Here is an 18,520-nt window from a genome sequence, read left to right as displayed (position 1 = left end):
TTAGAGAGGTATTTTGTTTGAGGAAAGTACTTTATAACTTTATTTCATAAACCCTAAGGTTAAATGGGAGCTTTCCCTATTATTAGTTAATTCTACCTAACTTTTTGCTTTCTAAAAAGATTGCTATAAGCTTTCTTTAAATAGGCAGTTTTCCTAATGCATTTAAAAATATAATTTGGTTTGCAAAAATGTGATTAACTAAAAATGTATGCAAGCATCTTACATAAAGTGAATTCCATTGAAAAAAGGTACTTCCCTAGCTAGCTTCCAGAGAGTCAGAATCTCCTGGGCCCTCACTGAGTACCCAATTCTTTCTTCAGTGGTCAACATGGACGAAGATTTCTCATCCCAGGTGAAGAAGATTGGTCTGGCAATGGGGACATCCCTATCAGACAAAGACATTGACATGCTGCCATCAGACATGAGGCACCATGGTAAGATGTGAGTTAATGCAAATTAACCCAGACTCCCTAGCTGTGCTTCATGTAATGTCTATAGCTCCAAAATATTCTTCTCCATCAAACTAGAGACTAGACGCATTAGACCTTCTCTTTCAACACTCCAATTCCTCTAACAACTATCCTATTTTATTGACTCTCCCCTCTGTGGCTTGAAAGAAAGTATAGTATACTGAAAGAATTGAGTTATTTTGAATCCTCTCTCCCACTCTTCTATCCCTGGATAAATCACTTAATCTTAATCTTTGACTCCATTCCCTCATATGTAAAATGGGAAAAAGGAAAAAAAAAACACTTGGTTTTTAAGTATACCTACTCTATTATCTCATTTGATTCTCACATCTCCTTAGGAATTAAATAATACAGGTATATGTCAGAGATATTGTGGGTTTGGTTCCAGATCATAAAGTGAATATCACAATAAAACAAGTCACATGATTTTTGGGGGTTTTTCCACTATGTATAAAAACTGTATTTACAGTGGGCTATAATAGTGTGTCTAAAAATCATGTTTTTAAAAATCTAATGCACATACCTCAATTAAAAATTACTTTATTGCTAAAAAAAATTAAACATCATCTGAGCTTTCAGTAAATCATAACTTTTTTTGCTGATAATGTGTCTTGTTTCTATATTTACTGATGGCTATTGACTGATGGGGAGGGGTTGCTGAAGACTGGGCTAGCTGTGACAATTTCTTTTCTTTTTGCTGAGGTAATTGGGGATAAGTGACTTGCTCACACAGCTAGGAAGTGTTAAGTGTCTGAGGTCATATTTGAACTCGGGTCCTCCTGACTTCAGAGCTGGTGCTCTTTCCACTGTGCCACCTAGCTGCCAGGGCAGTTTCTTGAAATAAAACAATAATGAGGTTCACCATGTGGATTGACTCTTTATTTCACTTGAACACTTCGAGGTCATTGCAGGATTATTAATTAGCCTAATTCCAATATTGTTGTGTTTCAGGGAATAGGGAGGCCGGAAGAGAAGGATCGAAACAGGGAGCTAGAGTCGGTGGAACAGTCAAAACACACACCATATCTGTCAATTAAGCTTGCCACCTTATGTGGGCACAGTTCATGGCACCCCAAAACAATGACAATAGTAGTATCAAAGATCACTGATTACAGATCACGATACAAGATATAATAATAGTGGAAATTTGAAATTTTGCAAGAACTACCAAAATGGGACACAGAGAGCACAAGCTATTAGGAAAAACCGAATAGATTTGCTAAATTCACTTTTGCCACAAAATCTTCAAACCTTTTGTAAAAAATAAAAACAAAACAAAACAAAAACAAAACACAATATCTGTGAAGCATAATAAAGCAAAGTGCAATATAATGAAGTAGATTGTATTATCCCCATTTTACAGTTGAGAAAATTGATGCAGCTAGTTTAAGTTGCTTGCCTCGGGTCTTCACAGCTAGCAAAGCCAGATTTGAACTCGAGTTTTCCTAAATCCAGTATCCACCCTTTGTTCATTGTGCCATCTAGCTTCCTCTAAGGAAGGTACTACCCCTAACATATATGCACCATTATTATTCTAGGTTCTTTCAACTACAATAAATTCTTTGAGTATATGCAGAAGTTCCAGACCTCAAGTCAGCAGGAGGAGATCATCCGGAAATCCTTCCAGATGTTGGACAAAGATAAGAGCGGCTTCATCGAGTGGAATGAGATCAAGTAAAGGGCAGGGAGTAGCGCTGGGTCCCATCCTTCCCTCTCTTTGTCTGCCTTTTCATCCACTTTTAGGAGCCCTCCCTCTCCTTCTCTATAACCATAGAATCTGAGAACATCTAAGCCAGAAGGGAGTACAGTTATGCCAGGACAACCTTTTCATTTTCCAGATAAGGCCCACAGAGGACAATGACATGCCCAAAGTCATGGAATCCTTTAAGTGGGCAGTCATTGTAGAGCTGTAGGAAAAAGGCATCTTCAGACTCTTTCTATTATACCTCACTACCCCTATCAAGGCTCTGTGCTAGAGATGTCTCTTCCTCCATACTGACAGCTTTAATCTCCTCCCTTTAGAGGCTTATAGGTTCATACAGACTACTGATGTAAAGGGGTATAAAAGGATTCACAGATAACGGGAAGAAAATGTGCAATTGTTCTGGAATACCCACCTTCTTTCCCCCTTTGTGGTATTTGATTTGTTTTTCCTACCCACATAACTTTCCTTCTCCTGTCTCCTACTGCCTCTATATATCAAGGAAGACAGAACAGAAGGAAAAGGTCTTGCCCCATTCTTCTCAATGACCACTTGTCATCCCCAAGTGTCCTTGGCTATGTCCACAGCCTCCTCTGGAAATAAAGTCAATAGACAAATTAGATCAGAACCCTGAGAATGTCCCATACCTCTACAACCCACCTATTCCAAGGCTTTCCATTCTCTGAGGTCCAGGGATCTCTGCTTCACAGGTACATCCTATCCACTATCCCCAGCACTGGCCCTGCAGCCCCCCTGACAGATGAAGAGGCAGAAGCTATGATCCAAGCAGCTGACACAGATGGAGATGGACGGATTGACTTTGAAGGTTCGGATAAGGAGGGATGAAGGGAAAGAGTTGGGCCTGATTCTGGGGCTGATGGTGAATAGAGGAATGAAGGTGAAGGGCCTGATTCCCAGGCAATTTACCCCCCTGTGCAGGTCCCAGAGTCCTCCCAGCTTAGTCCCTACACTTCTTTGTGATTTGCATTTATTAAGAACACATGGGTACAGCTGTCACTGAAATGCAGAATTGGGAGGTTATTCAGACAAATCCCTGCCCCAAATATAAATCCTATTTACAATACCTTTGATAAAATATCAACTAGCTTCCATTTCTCTCACCTTACAAGGTTACCATTACCAGCAAATGAGAACACATACTTTAAAATATAAATGTCAGTTGCTATTATTATTATTATTACTACTATTATTAATAGAGAGTTGTGAAAGAAATGCTCTTTCAAGTTCAAGGGTGAAGGTCATAATTGACAGATGAAATCAGGAAAAGCTTTATGAAGGTGACAATGTTTGATTGAGGCTTTAAAAGAAGGAGGGAAAATTATTAACAAATTTAAAGTAGAACAATGCAATCACAAGGACTCAGATATACTGGCAGTTCTATAGACTAAATGGACTGGAGCAAAATGAGATAAGACACTAGGTAGAATTCCTTGAATGTCAAGCAAAGGAATTTGAACTTGGGAAGCAATAGGGAGCCATGGAAGATTTTTGCAATCAGGGGAATGAGATGGTCAGATCCAAGTTAAAAGATGTAAAGTGCTGTAAAGCTGTTGTTATCAAGCTCTAATAGAAGGTGTGGGGCACTAAACCAGGAGATACAGATCCTTCATATTGACTTAGAAAACCACATATTAACATTATCTGTGTTTTATTGGATTTTTATGTTAAATATTTTCCAATTATTTCCCCATTAAGGGCACCAAGAGTAAGTTACATTTCTTTGATAATAAGAATAATTCTTAATAATAATAAGATTATTATAATAAATTATTAAACATTGTAATTATTATCTTAATAAGATAATTCAGAATAATTCTTAACCTCCATACAAAAATGGAGGAAATATAAAATTTATGCTGGAATGGGGAAGCTTTCTCTCCTTTGTGGGCAAATGAAGGAAAAAGAAATTGGTTGCTTTGTATCTCATCACAGTTTGACCATGGCATTAGTCTCATTATGAGACTGCTGAAGCCTTTTGATTGTAGACATTCCTCTCATCATCTCCATATCTGTCAGGCTTTTGCCAAGAGTCCTGATTATGGAGACATCTTGCAGACACTCTCAGGAGGAACCTCTTTTTCCTTCTCTGCTGACTGGTGGTTTAGCTGCTTTGGTTGTCCCTCTGCTGACCCTTTTGCTGAGACTGCATTAAAAAAAACAACAAAAAACTCTTGCCCCTATAAGTCTCCCTACCTTAAGGATTCAAGAATCCTTATCTATTAATACCAGTGCTTTTTACCCAGACATAGAGTCTCTGAGGAAATTTCTTCCAATGAGCAATGCTCTCTGAGCATCATGGAGAATGGAGTCCAGGGACATTCCTAAGTTTGTTTCTTTCTTTCTTTCTTTCTTTCTTTTTTTAATATGTTGGGTCTGGTGTGCTAATGGGCCTTCTGGGTAAAGATGTCCTGTGGGTATTTAGAGATATGGTTCTGGAGCTCAGAAGAGAATTCATGACTAGAAATATAGATATGGGTTATGTGATATAGATATGTGATTATACATTATAGATATGTTAGAGTTTGATATGATAGGATTGGGAAAAAATTGAAAACATTTCATATGAAAACATAGAAAAAAAAAGAGAAAGTTGAAAAGAAAAAGGAATGAGAAACAGAACCTTTAAGGCTTTGGAAGAAGTTGTGGAACCACAGGAAACAAAGAAAAAGCCATTTGGAGGCTAAGAAGAGAACCAGGAAGATGGGGTAACTGGAGTCAAAAAAGAAAAAAGATTATTCAGGAAAAGAGGGGGTCAAGTACTGTAGAGAGGATGAGGAGGATATATACTGAACATAAAAGACCAATGGATTTGGCCATTAGGTTATCCTTGGTGACCTTAGAGAGACTGGTTTCAGTAGTGCAGGGGCAAAAAGGATTAAGGCTAAGCAAGAATAGGTAGTAAGGAAGCTGAGGCAAAAGATGAACATAATTTCCTCAAGTTTAGCAGTGAAGGGGAGAAGAAAGTCAGAAAGGTGAAAGGAAGATGTGTTTTGAAGACTGAACATATCGGAAGGCAGACGTAGTAGAAGCCAGAGGCAAGGAAGAGATGGCCTGAAAAATGTATGAAAGAAGCGGGATGATGGCTGGAGAAGCGGGTCAAGAAACTAGCTTTATAAGGATAATACTCATGCTAGAGAAAAGTAGTAGGTAGGAGATGCTGTTGCTAAGTAGTTTTGAAGAACAGGGCACTGAGGGAGCTGCTGTCTGATAGTTTCAATCTTCTCAGTGAAAGAGAGAGCTAAATCAGCTGCTTTAAGTGTGGTGGATAAGAGTGCCAGGGAAGAGAGGGAAAAGCTCAGAACAATTGCTGTGGGCTATAAGATAAAGAGCTGATAAAATAGGATTTTTAGAATAGCAGAGAGGGCCCAGCTGAGCTTATGTACCATAAATCTGAAATGGATGAAATTAGCTCAATCTTTTGACTACCCACAGACAGATACCCAGCAGCCCTGGAGCAGGAGGAGAGAAATTAGACAGTGGATTTTTTTTTTTAGGGGTGAGGATTCACAGGATAACTTTTCAAGTTTTCCAATTCAATAAGATTCAACAAATATCTATTAAGTCTCTGCTAAGAGTAAATTCCTTGTGATGGTTATCATGTACTGCAAGTCTTCTGTTCTCCAGGCTAAAGATCCCTTATTTCTTTTCAATCCAATCCTCCTGTCTTGGTTTCAAGTCTCCTCATCATTTCACAACACCCTATCTGGATCCCATTTATCTCTTCTGAAATATAGAACTCAAGACTGAATGAAATATTCTTGAAGTACTTGATTAGAAGAAGACATTTTGTATTGGTCAGCTGAGAAACATTTTGGTCCCTGCAAGGCAGAATCTCTGAAAAGCTCTGAGGCACCCAAGAGCCATGTCCTGGAGCTCCCTTATTGATCCCAATGCCTCTGTCTAAAATCCTAGCCTTGACCCTCCTTGTACCATTCATTGGCTGTGGTTGATACAGAAGACAAGCTACTAGGCTTGGGAGCCAGAAGTAGCCCTGAAACCAGCAACAGAGATTCTTCCCTGAGGATTCTATATCCCTGGATTTCAGGAGGGATAAATAGTTAAATCAAATTTGATTCTATTCTCTCTATTTCTGTTAAGTCCTGTTATTTCACACTATGGATTTTCATGGATTTACAAATTATGCTGTTGGTGAGTTCACTCATGTTGCCATAGGGCCTTAAAGATCATTAATCTATCTGGTCTAACCCTGTAATGACCGCGCTAGCACCCCAGACACCTCAGAATCAGCCGGAGTCAGGATAAGCAAAAGTCCTTAGTCTTTATTCTTGGTCTTTAGATGCAGGATTGAACAGGATGGAAGCAGAATCTCCCCGACCACCTTCTCCCTCATCTACCGTCAAAAAAATGTATCTCTGACTCGTCTTACTCCACCCCTAGTGCCTCCTACAATCCTCTGTATACATTAATCATTGAGCCAGCAGATAGTGGGAGGACCATTTCCCAACCATATGCCCATAGAGTATTGTCCAATCAGTAATTAGCTCTAAGTGCTTAAACCAACCTCAGTGCAATGATTCAAGAGTTTCAGCCCTCTACATAACCCTTTCATTTTTACTTGCATTTAGTAAGTAGATATTATGGATTAGGCAGTAAGGATTTAAAAAAACCCAAATTTAAAAATCTCTACTTTTCAGGAGTTACATTCTCCCAGGGGAGGAAAATACATATACACAGATAATAATAACATAACATAGGGAGTAAAGGAGGCAAAGGAGAGATCAGATCTTCTATTAACATTTTTATTTTCCCCAGTTATATGCAAAACAAATTTTACATTTGTTTTTAAAACTTTGAGTTCCAGATTCTCTCCTTTCTTCATCCTACTCCCACTTTAAGAAGGCATATGTGAAGTTATGAAAAACATTTCCATAAAGTCACATTGTAAAAAAAAAAAAAAAAAACAGATCTCCCCTACCTCTAAAAAAAACCCCTCAAGAAAAGTTTTTTTTTTTTTAAAGAGTATACTTTAATCTGTATTCAGACACAATCAGTTCTTTCTCTGAGTATAGATAACATTTTTCATCATAAGTCCTTCAGAGTAGTCTTGGATCATTGTATTGCTCAGAATAGCAAAGTCAATCACAGCTTATCATCCCATAAAATTGTTTTTACTTTGTAAACAGTATATTTCACTTTGCTTGAATTCATGGAGGACTTTCCATGTTTTTCTGAAAGCCTCCTGCTCATCATTTCCTATAGAACATTAATATTCCATCATAATCACATACCACAATTTATTCAGCCATTCACCAATTGATGGGCATCCCTTCAATTTATAATTCTTTGCCCTGAGAAAAGAGTTGCTATAGATATTTTGAACATATAGTCCTTTTCCTGATTTTGAAAATCTCTTTTGGGATTCATGCCTAGTAGTGGTATTGTTAGATCAAAGGATTTTGACTATAAAACTCTTGGGGCATAGTTGTTATCTTTTGATCATTTATCAACTACGGAATGGCTCATTTTTTTTTCATATATAAATTTGGCTCAGTTTTCTATAATTGAGAAATGAAATCTTCATAAGGAAAAAATACTTGCTTCAAAATTTTTTTCCCACTTATTATTGCTAACTGCATTCTCTCCATTTATTCTATTTTCATTTTCCTTTCACCTTGATTCTCCTCAAAAGTGTTTTGCTACTGGGCCACCCCTGTTTCCAATATGCCCTCTCTTCTATTATCCTCCCCCCTTCCTGTATATCCTTCTCCTATTTTCCTGCAGGGTAAGATAGATTTCTATATCCACATCGAATGTGTATATTATTTCTTTTTTGAGCCAGTTCTGATAAGAGTAAGGTTCACTCACTTCCCCTGTTCTCCTCCACTGTAAAAGCTTTTTCTTATCTCTTTTATAGCAGATAATATAAGCCTTTCCACCTCTCCCTCTCTATCCTCACAGTACATTCCTCTATCATTCCTTAATTTTATTTTTTTTCAGATATTATCCCTTCATATTTAACTCACACCTGTGCCCACTGTCTATATCTTCTCCTTCTAGCTACCCTAATAATGAGAAAGTTCTTATGAATTACAAGTATCATTCTGCCATGTAGGAATGAATGTAAATAGATAAATTTTACTAAGTCCCTTATAATATTTTTTTTCTGATTATCTCCTTGTGTTTCTCCTGAGTCCTATATTTGAAAATCAAATTTTCTATTCAAATCTGGTCTTTTTATCACGAATCCTCAAAAGTCTTCTATGCCACTAAATTTCTACCTTTTCTTCTGAAGGATTATATTCAGTTTTGCTGGATAGGACAACATTCTTGGTTGTAATCCTAGTTCCATTCTCTCCAGAATATCATATTCCAAGTCCTCTAATCCTTTAACGTAAAAGCTACTAAATTTTGTGTTATCCTGACTATGACTCTACTATATTTGAATTATTTCTTTCTGAATGCTTGCAATATTTTCTCCTTGGCCTGGTAATTCTAGAAACTGGCTATAATATTCCTGGGAGTTTTCATGTTAGGATTTCTTTTAGGAGATAATCAGTGGATTTTTTCAATTTCTATTTTATTCTCTGGTTCTAGATTGTTGGAACAATTTTCCTTAATAATTTCTTAAAATATGATGTCTAGGCTTCTTTTTTTAAGCATGGTTTTCAGGTAGACCAACAATTTTAAAATTATTTTTCCTGGATCTATTTTCCAGGCCAATTATTTTTCCAATGAGATATTTCACATTGTTTTCTATTTTTTCATTCTTTTGGTTGTTTTATTGTTTCTTGATTTTTCACAAAGAAATCATTAATTTTCATTTGCTCAATTCTAATTTTCAAGATATTATTTTTTTTCAGTAAGCTTTTGTACTTCCTTTCCCATTTGGCCAATTTTGCTTTTTAAGGCATCTTTTCCTTGTTAGATTTTTGTATTATCTTTTGTACCACTCTCAATTCTCTTGCCCAATTTTCACTCTATCTCCCTTAATGATTTTCAAAATTCCTTTTGAGCCTTTCCATGCCTGAGCCCAATTTTTATTTTTCTTGGAGGCATTGGATGTAAGAGTTTTGACTTTGTTATCTTCTTTTAAGTGTGTTTTTTGATGTTCCTTATCATTATAGTGATTTTCTATGGTCAAAATATTTTTTTGTTTGCTTGTTTCCCCAGCCTATTATTTGACTTTTAATTCTTTGTTAAACTAGATAGAGCTCTGTTTCCAGGGTAGAAGGTTCACTGTCCCAAACTTCAGGGGTTTTGTGCACCTGTTTTCAGAGATCCTCCTAGAGACCTAGCCAGAAGCCCTCGTTTCTGCCCTGTGAAAAGTATGTGGCTCCAAGTTCTAATGTCCTAAAGTAACAGAGTTTATCCTCAGTGCTAGTAAAAAGACCTTTACTGAGGCCTCCAGAAGCTGCCTCCACCCCTGATACCCACATCCATTCCTGGTTTGTTGGTTTCTCAAAGTCCTCTCATCCTATTAACAAACCTTTGCTGCTGACCTTTTTTAGCTGGAAAATTGTTCCATTTCATCTTTTTGTGTGTTCTGATGATCTAAAATTTGTTTAAAGTCATTATTTAAAGGAATTTGGAAAGATATGAGGGAGAGCTAGGCAAGTCTCTGCCTTTACTGCACCATCCTGGCTTCCTCTTAGAAATCAGAGTATTCTAAGAACATTGGAGGAGGTACAGAATACTAATATCCCTTCAATTCAGTGAACATTTATTATATGCTTACTACATACAGGGCTCTTTCACTCTCTGCAACTAGATTTTTAAGGCCCTGGGGAGCCGAGAAGAGATAATAGAATCCTAGATTTAGAGAAATAAGGGACTTTAAGACACCTGGTCCAATACCTTTTTTGACAGTTGAAGAAACTGAGGCTAGGAGCAGCTTAGTGACTTGCCCAAGATCACATGTATACTGAATAGGAGAGCCAAGTTGATGGCCCCTGGGGAAGCTGTCCCACAAATGGACAGAAGTTTTACAATTCTAGGGACATTCTTAGTCTTGTAGAGAGACGTGTCCACCATTGCCTCCTTCTAAGCAACAAAATACTACTGCATAGTTTTCACATCTATTGTTGACTCCAAATCTATTGCTTTTTCTTCTGTACCACACAAAAGTGACCTTCCTCATGAGGTGCAATATAGAGGATTGACTATATGACATACTGCTACGGAATCCTTTTCTTATCTTTTCCATTGCTACCCCCTTTCAGGTCTGTTTCTTTTTCTATTCCCCTCTGGCCATTTGCTAGGTTAAGACCCAGAAAAGACCCCTGGTCCTACCTTTGGTTCCCACTCATTGTCTTTTGGCTTTTCTGAGATTCTACTTCCCAAGATATAACACAGATACAATGATCCTTCCCCATCTTTCTTTCAGTAGATTCTTGAGAGGACCAAAAGCATGGTAATGGGGCTTTGAGATGGAAGGCATATAACATGAGGTATTCATTGGTTTTTTTTCTTCCCCCTTCAGAATTCTCTGACATGATCAAAAAGGAGAAGATTCCAAAGAAGAAATAAAGAGAAAACAGACCCCTTCCCCCAGCTGCTCTTCATCAGAGTGCATCCCATCCTACTTACCTTCAGCTTTGAGAGTCACTGGGTTATACCTGTACATGCAGTGGGCCAGTGAGCCTGAGATGGAGTGAGACGCTTGCTGGTGATCAGCACCAGGCAGATACAGCTTTTATCCTGGAAAACAGAATGTTAGCTCCTTGAGGGCAAGGGGCAAAGATTTTTTTGTTTGTTTGTTTGTTTTGGCCTTTGTCTTTCTAGTACCTCTTAGTGCCTTATACGTAGCAGGCACTTAATAAATGTTTGTTATAATTGAACAAAGGAGAAAAGATTGGTAAGTGAACCAATTTGAGTATAACTGTCCACATGCTCTGTACTTGGATCTAGAACCAAATCTGTCATCCTATTGGCTCCTACTCATTCCACCAGTACCTAAAGATAGGGCAAAGATTTCTCTCTTATTGCCCTGTTTCTATTTTCTCTTCTTCATCCCTATCTCCTACCTTGCCCCTTAGACATAGGAAAAGGGGGAAAGGGAGAGCACCTTCCCTACTACAAATACACCTTGTCCTAGCATCTCCTAAACAGCATTCTCCACAATGAAGAACAAGACCAAGACTGCTTCCTCTTAGTTAACCTGTCTTCGATGAAGGTTGCATCAACTTTTGACCTCCCCAAGGGCCTAGCCAATAGCCATAACTGCCAAATTACAGTGACTACTGAAGGGGAAGTGAGAAAGGTAGCAAGAAAGAAAGGTCTGCAAGTGACCTGCCTAGGGATGCCCTTGCAGTTTCTCCCAATCACCGCTCCCCTTGGCACATGACATCTGACTGCTCAGAGAGATTCCCCCCAGTTAGGAGCTCATCAAATAGGGTAGGGAGTAGCGACTTCGGTTGGAGATAGGCCCTGAAGAGAGACAAATTTCAGATGTTCTGGAAGAGAAGCAAATAGATGGAAGCCTTAGATCTGTTGACCTCAGAGAAACATACATTTGGAGTAGTACAGGGAACTAAGAAGGGCAGAATCAGGGGGTGAAGCAATAATCCTAGCATTCACAGGGTAGCCTCATCCCTTAATAGCATCATGAAAAATGGAAAATCCTAGAAATATCCAGAAAATATTTGCCCTACTCTCTCCCTCTTAAGATAACCTCCTAGAAACATGGCATCGATGGATAGTTGGGACAGTATGACAGATCCATACCCATCATTGTCCCCTTCTAAGCAAAAGAGTCCTACTGCATAAATATCCTATACTTCTTGGATTGGAATTAAACATAAAAGAGAACTCACTTAGAGATTCCTGGACAGATGATGGTAATGACCCACGCCCAGGAGATTGGAGTACCATCTCTTAGGTTTTACAGAGAAAAAGGGATTCCAATTAGGGCTTGAATGAACTTGTGACACTGAGGCAGAAAAGGCAAAAGGGGAAAATATTCAGAAGCCAAAATATGAAAAACCATTTTTCTATTAGAGAATCAATTCATTAATCTATTAACAGCATAAGAAGCATTCTGAAGGGTGCCAGGGCTCATGTGAGCACCAAGTCACAGAATGAGCTACACTGGGGGAGCATGTTCTAGGCCTTCTTTAAAGAGACAGATCCCTCTTAGAACACCCGCAGGGATATTCCATTATGGCTTCCATCCAAGGCTTGCTGAAGCTTTTTTGTGTGTGTGTTGACTTTTTAATTTGCAAAATGACAGGTTTATTTTTGTTAGGGAATAGTAGTCGCTGAAAGCCAATTAGGGTTGCTAATAATAGCTTAAGAATGGCCCAAGATGGGGAAAAGTACCTTCTCTCATTAGCAGGCTCCAGCTTTGGGCTCAAGTAGACTGGGTTCATGTCCTGCTTGCAGGGAGGGGAAGCCATACTCTGGCTTATACTGTCATCCCAGAGCTTCTCTTAAAGTTTTGGTCTGGCTCCCCAAAAGTCATTAGCAGGGTTCTTTCTAAAAAAGATACTCAATATACAAAGCCTACTTACTTTCTCCTAAAGGAACGGGGGACAGACATTAAGGGAAACGGGGAAATGAGCATTTATTAAGCATTTACTATGGGCCAGGCATTTTGCTAAGTGTCACATTTTATCCTCACAATGACTCTGAGAGATAGGTGCTATTATTGTCTCCATTTTACAGTTGAGGAAACTGAGGCAGGCAGTAGTTAAATTATTTGCCCAGGCTCCCAGGATGCCATGACACACAAGTGGAATTGGGTATAAGTGAGGGAGGGCTGAGGGAGCGTCTGAGGCAATCACTGAACTCTTCCTGGCTCGAGGGCCGGTTCTCTACCCACTGCGCCACCTAGCGCCAAGATTCATTAGTGCACTCTGAGCAAAGTGACAAACGGGATTAACAAACAGTATATCGTCGGACATTATAGCTCCTGGGAGGAGGTCAGTACCTAAAACGGGAAACGCTGTTTGGGACCCTTCCCATCTGCACTGTCCCCGCCACTCAGTTAAGGCCCATGACTTCCGGTCAGCCGGGACACCTCCAAGAAGCTGCTTCGCAGATTATAGCGACGTCACGGAGCACCTGGCATCTTGAACTCGCGAGGTTGTTATCCAGACCAGACACGTCCGTCTCACGCTTGCTGTTTGGTGCCGTACGCAGGGAAAGGAGCAGAGCCTCGGAATCCAAACCAAATCCGGGCCCCCTGAGGTGCCCTCACTGTCACGTGCAAACGAGCAGCAGAACTGCCGGGTATTGAGGAAAAGGTTAAAGTATCCCTCCTCTCCTTGATGCTATCTGAGGGAGGGGCTTCCAGAACCCTAAAGTAATCAACCGACTGAAGGAGCTTCTAAGTTGTCCGCTTTTACAATGTACTCCGGGAGGCGTGGGCTGGGACAATTGGTTGGCCAATCAGTGAGATCCAGAGCGATCTGGGATTAAGGCGGGGATCCGAGTTCAAAGCTGCTCTCAGATACCTGAGACACCGCGTGACCCTTGGCAAGTCACTTGCTTCGCTCGTAAAAATAAATACAATCTGAATAGCGCGCTCTTGCTGCTCAGTGGCCAGTGCTCTTTAGCAAAGCTTTTCTTACCCTTCTGAAAGAGAGCCAAGGACTCATTAGGAGACTCTCCTCCCATAGATTCTTCTGTAAAAAACCATGGGCACATGTCATTGGAAATGTCTCGATGACCGGGGCCCCTGAAAGGGACTAGTGTTCTAGCCAGAACAGAGGGAGGGGGGCTGATTACCACAACTACATTCCTCTCCCCCGACGAAGACAAATATTTGTTGTAGCCAAAAATCAGCTGGGTTACATCTGTCCATATCAATAATTCTAGTTCAGGATCTGGAGAGGCTTAAGCTTTATGCTTTTAAGGCCGTTTCCCAATGCCTTGTACTAAAGAGCCTCAACAAAGTCTATGTGAGAGATTCAGTGCCATGCCAGACTACCAAAGGATTACTTTATGGAATTAGACAAAATGATAATAAAATAAAATTTAATCTGGGGAAATAATGGGAGAAAGTGGGAAGGAAAGAAATTTAGTAATCACCAGATCTCAAACTATGTTACATAAAAAGTACTATGAAAATGATGAGAAAAAATTTGATATTATTGACTAAAAACAAAGGTTGATCAATATAATAGATTAGGTCAGCAATATTTAAATGCAATTGAACACAATAACTCATGTTTCCTAAACCCAAGGACACTACTCTTCTGAGGTTAGGATTATTACAAAACCTGCTTGGAAAATCGGAAAGTAGTTTGGGAGAAATTAGGTTTAAACATCTTATATCATATACAACAAAATAACATATATAACAAGGATATCTATCTATCTTTTAGGAACGAAAGAAAGGGAATTATTTTCACAACTATGAATAGGAGAGAATTCTTGACCAAAAGATAGAAATAATTATAAAAGATAAGATGGAAAATTCTGATCAAATAAAACTTAAAAGGTTGGAATAAACAAAATCAGTGTAGTTTGATTAACTAGGAAAAAAATTTCTTCAGCATTTTTTTTCCTGTTAAGGTTTGTTATTCTATATACAATGTACAACACATATCAATAGAATTGGTTTAAATTCATAAAAACATGAGATATTTCTCAGGAAATCAGTAATCCAAGGATATAGAAGTTTCCATAAGAAGGCAAGCTATGAATAACCATGTGAAAATATGCTCTAAATCATTAACAAAGAAATGCAAAGTAAAATTTTGATTTTCTATTTCATAGTCATCTAATTATCAAAGATGAGGGGGGAAAGAAAATGACAATTATTGAAGGGGACATTGGAGAATTGCACATTAATATAATTTTGTTGGAGCTATGAAATGGTCCAACTATTTTGGAAAGCAATTTGAAATTATATCCCAAAAGATCTTAAATTGTCTTCAATTTAATATTCTTCAATCCAGGGATATTACTCTGTGGCACAAATACTCCAAAAGAATCAAAGATAGAGAGAAGAGACTCATATGTACAAAAATATCAAGAGCAATATTTTGTTGTGAAAAAAAAAAAGGTTATATACCTATCAACTGAGGAATAATTGAACAAATTACAGTTTATGATTGTAATCCATTTTTGACCTGGAATAAATGATAGAATGAAATGGAAAGATGTAGAGAAGCCTAGGAAGGATTCTATGAACTAATTCATAGAATCAGCAGTGCCAAGAGAACAATTATACTATAGTTTCTTAATATTTTTTGTATGATGGGTACCTTGGGCAGTGTCCTATGGATCTCTTCTCAGGTTGCATAAAAATTTATTGAAATAGTTATCAAATTTTTTAAAGAAGTTCATGACTCCAAGCTGAGAATCCCTGATTATACAACTATTACATTTTAAAGGAAAACAACTTTTAATGACTTAATACTAATATCAATGCAGCAATAATTCATGATTACAACATAAGACTGAATATGAAACATGCTTCCCATCTCTTGGCAGAAAGGTGATGGACTACAGGGGCAGAATGAGATGCATTTTAAAACACAACTTATATATGAATTTATTTTATGTGACTATACTTATTTTTTTTACAAAGAAAGGTTGTTTTGGGGGGAATGGGAAAACTATGGAGGAAAGTGGAGAATAGTAAGTGGTACAATAAAGAATGTCAATAAAATATCTTAAAATACACAAAAATGAGTAAAAGGAGGATCAAAGAAGACAGAAATAGAGTGGTGTTGGTACTATTGTGCCAAATTTAATATATACTTTAAAAAACAAGCTATATTGAATAATTATTCATATAAAATCTTTTGCAGCAGCTAGGTAGTACAGTGGATAGTGCCAGAAGTCAGGAAGACTCATCTTTCTGAGTTTAAACCTGGCCTCAGACACTAGCCTCAGTTTACTTATTTGTAAAATTAGCTGAAGAAAGAAATGGCAAGTCACGGTAATATTTCTGCCAAGAAAACCCTAAACGGAATTATGGAGAGCTGGATATGATTGAACAACGACAACATAAAATCTTTTTCTATCCTTTGTATATTGGAACTACTCACTTTTGTTGAGGTTCATGAAGTTCATAATAAAAAATGAACTTTAAAATATCCAGATAAGTCCACAAGGGGAAATTTTAATAGCCTTTGAATGCCATGGAAAGGGTTCCAACAATCTATTCTGTATAGTTCTTAGATGATTCCACAACTGACAAGTCTTTTGAGGACCCAGATCTACCAGAGGCAGTGGGCCTGATGATTATAATCACCCTCAACTACAGTAATGCAAATTTAACAAAGAATACGTCACAAAGTTTTCATAGTTATTACCTGTCCTATCTCAAAGCAAAACAATTAAGAAAAAACAAAAAGAAAACTATGAAAAACATAAAATATGAAGAAAAATAAAACAAGCTTCTCTTCTCTAAGGCAAAATCTCCCAGATTGACTGGAGGCTTTCCACTTACCACCTTTAGGTGAGAAATCAAACTGTCCCAGGAGAAAATTCCTCCATAGGTTCCTATACCACTTATGGAAACCCATATTTATCCTCATTGGATCTCTCAGCAGGGCAATCCAGATGGACGTCTGGACCAAAAAAGTTTCCAAAGGTCCCTGAAATTCATAGGATTTTCCCATTTTTCTCCAGTGGAGAATATAATACTCTATGACTTTCTGGAAGTGTCCATCCTGAGCGGGTCTGGGGCTCATATAATAGTAGTATGTCTTAGATGGCATATGGAAGTTAAGGAGGATGAGCCTGTGGATATATTAAGTATGCTCAGATGACTTGCTCTCCTACCCTTTGGGTGAGAAGAACTTCCTTAGCAGTTCATTCTTACCTTTTACATTTGACCTAACATTAAGGTCAGCTGTAGACTGCCCGCAGCAGGTCAAGGTGAAAAATCCCTTGGAGTTTATGGACATGGTCCTAGGCAGAATGACCACTGGCAGATAATCATTACCCTCTCCTCCCCTTGCCTCCATTTCCTAATCCTCAAAATGTGAATAATAATAGCAACCATCTTAAAGTTTGTTGTCAGGATTAAGTGAGATTTATGTAAAATATTTTGCAAACCTTAAAGCACTATGTGAATACTACTGTTCAGTAGGAGCTAAACTTATGCAGACTACATGATGATTTTCATGCAGACACATGGTTTCCATCCATATCTTTTATTTTCCTTTATCAATAAATCTGGGCTCCTATAATTTTTGTGGCAATGAATTGCCTTCATAAATCCCTTCATTTCTATAAAGAGAACCATATGAATCAATTGTTTCTTCACTTCTTTGTTGGTCTAGTTCACGTAGCTGTCTCTGGAAAGACCTTTCTACTTTTAGATCTTAGCCATTTCTTAGATTGCATTTGGAAGTGAATGAAATTTGATCACATTTGACAAATCCAATGATGTATACCCATTGTTAGTCCTTACCATATGGGTGGATGTTTAGCCATAAGCTAACCCATAAAACTTCTTCCTATTGCCTCATCTGTAAAAATGAGATAGCAATAGGATCTACCTCAAAGGGCTTCTGCGAGGGTCCAATGAGAATATATATAAGTACCTTGAAAAACTTAAAACATTATATAATAGGTTAGCTCTTTTTATTACTTCAATCTCTCTTTGCTCATTGGTCAAAATATTTTTTTACATTCATAAAAATTTTATATACAAACTGTGAATGCTTTCTATGAAATACATAAACACATAATTGATCTATTGGTCAATGATGTTTTATTGAGTAGTAAAGTAGATAATACTGTCTTAAGTGAGTTTAGGTTTGTGTCTGAGAGGTGTTTTTGCTAGAAATTTATGTGTCTCTGTGAAATGTTGAGAGCCAATAATTATGGATCTAACCCAGTTTTGCCACTTTCCAGTTTAGTAGGAAAGCTATAATTTCAGTCAACATCCTTGACTTAACAAGTTTTTCTTTATTCTATTATGAATGTGGAAGCTTTCCATTTTGCCTCACATTTTTGTTATGATGGGCTTGAAATCATATAGATAAGTTTCTATATCTTCCTGATTCAAAGATTTCCCCCGCCCCCCCCCCCCACCTTTGACTTTTCTGTTTTTCAAGTTTCTGATAAAATTATTGGGTGGTATTTTTCTTTTGTTTCTGTGGCCCTAATTTTTTTTTTGACTTTTACTTTCTATTGATCATTAAGGGAATTCATCCTTTCTGATGTGTGGTGTCAACTAGATTAAATATCCCATGTATTGGGTGATATTGGGATCTAGTTTTCTACTTAAACAGTACCAGTTAGATATTGAGTCAGTCTTCCAGGACCATCTGGCAGGTTTTCCATAACAAATTGCCCCTGCCAGGGTGGTATTTGTCTGTATTCAGGATAATTTCTTTGATATCTCTACCTTTCATCAAAAGATGGGTATAGATGTTGCATGTACTGTTATGTCTTGATA

General features: G+C 37.9%; 1 protein-coding gene across 1 annotated transcript; it reads left to right on the top strand.

The window, feature by feature from the left end:
* Positions 1 to 328: 328 nt before the first annotated feature.
* On the top strand, positions 329 to 10,949 carry PVALEF (parvalbumin like EF-hand containing). The gene is made up of 4 exons (XM_051995418.1): positions 329 to 434; positions 2,009 to 2,144; positions 2,883 to 2,998; positions 10,634 to 10,949. Exons 1-4 carry the CDS (start codon positions 329 to 331, stop codon positions 10,678 to 10,680), a joined length of 405 nt encoding a protein of 134 aa, XP_051851378.1. The 3' UTR covers positions 10,681 to 10,949.
* Positions 10,950 to 18,520: the final 7,571 nt, after the last annotated feature.

This window comes from Antechinus flavipes, chromosome 4, assembly GCF_016432865.1.
Source record: "Antechinus flavipes isolate AdamAnt ecotype Samford, QLD, Australia chromosome 4, AdamAnt_v2, whole genome shotgun sequence".
In the NCBI taxonomy this organism is placed as follows: domain Eukaryota; kingdom Metazoa; phylum Chordata; class Mammalia; order Dasyuromorphia; family Dasyuridae; genus Antechinus; species Antechinus flavipes.
This window is presented reverse-complemented; position numbering and strand designations above follow the sequence as displayed.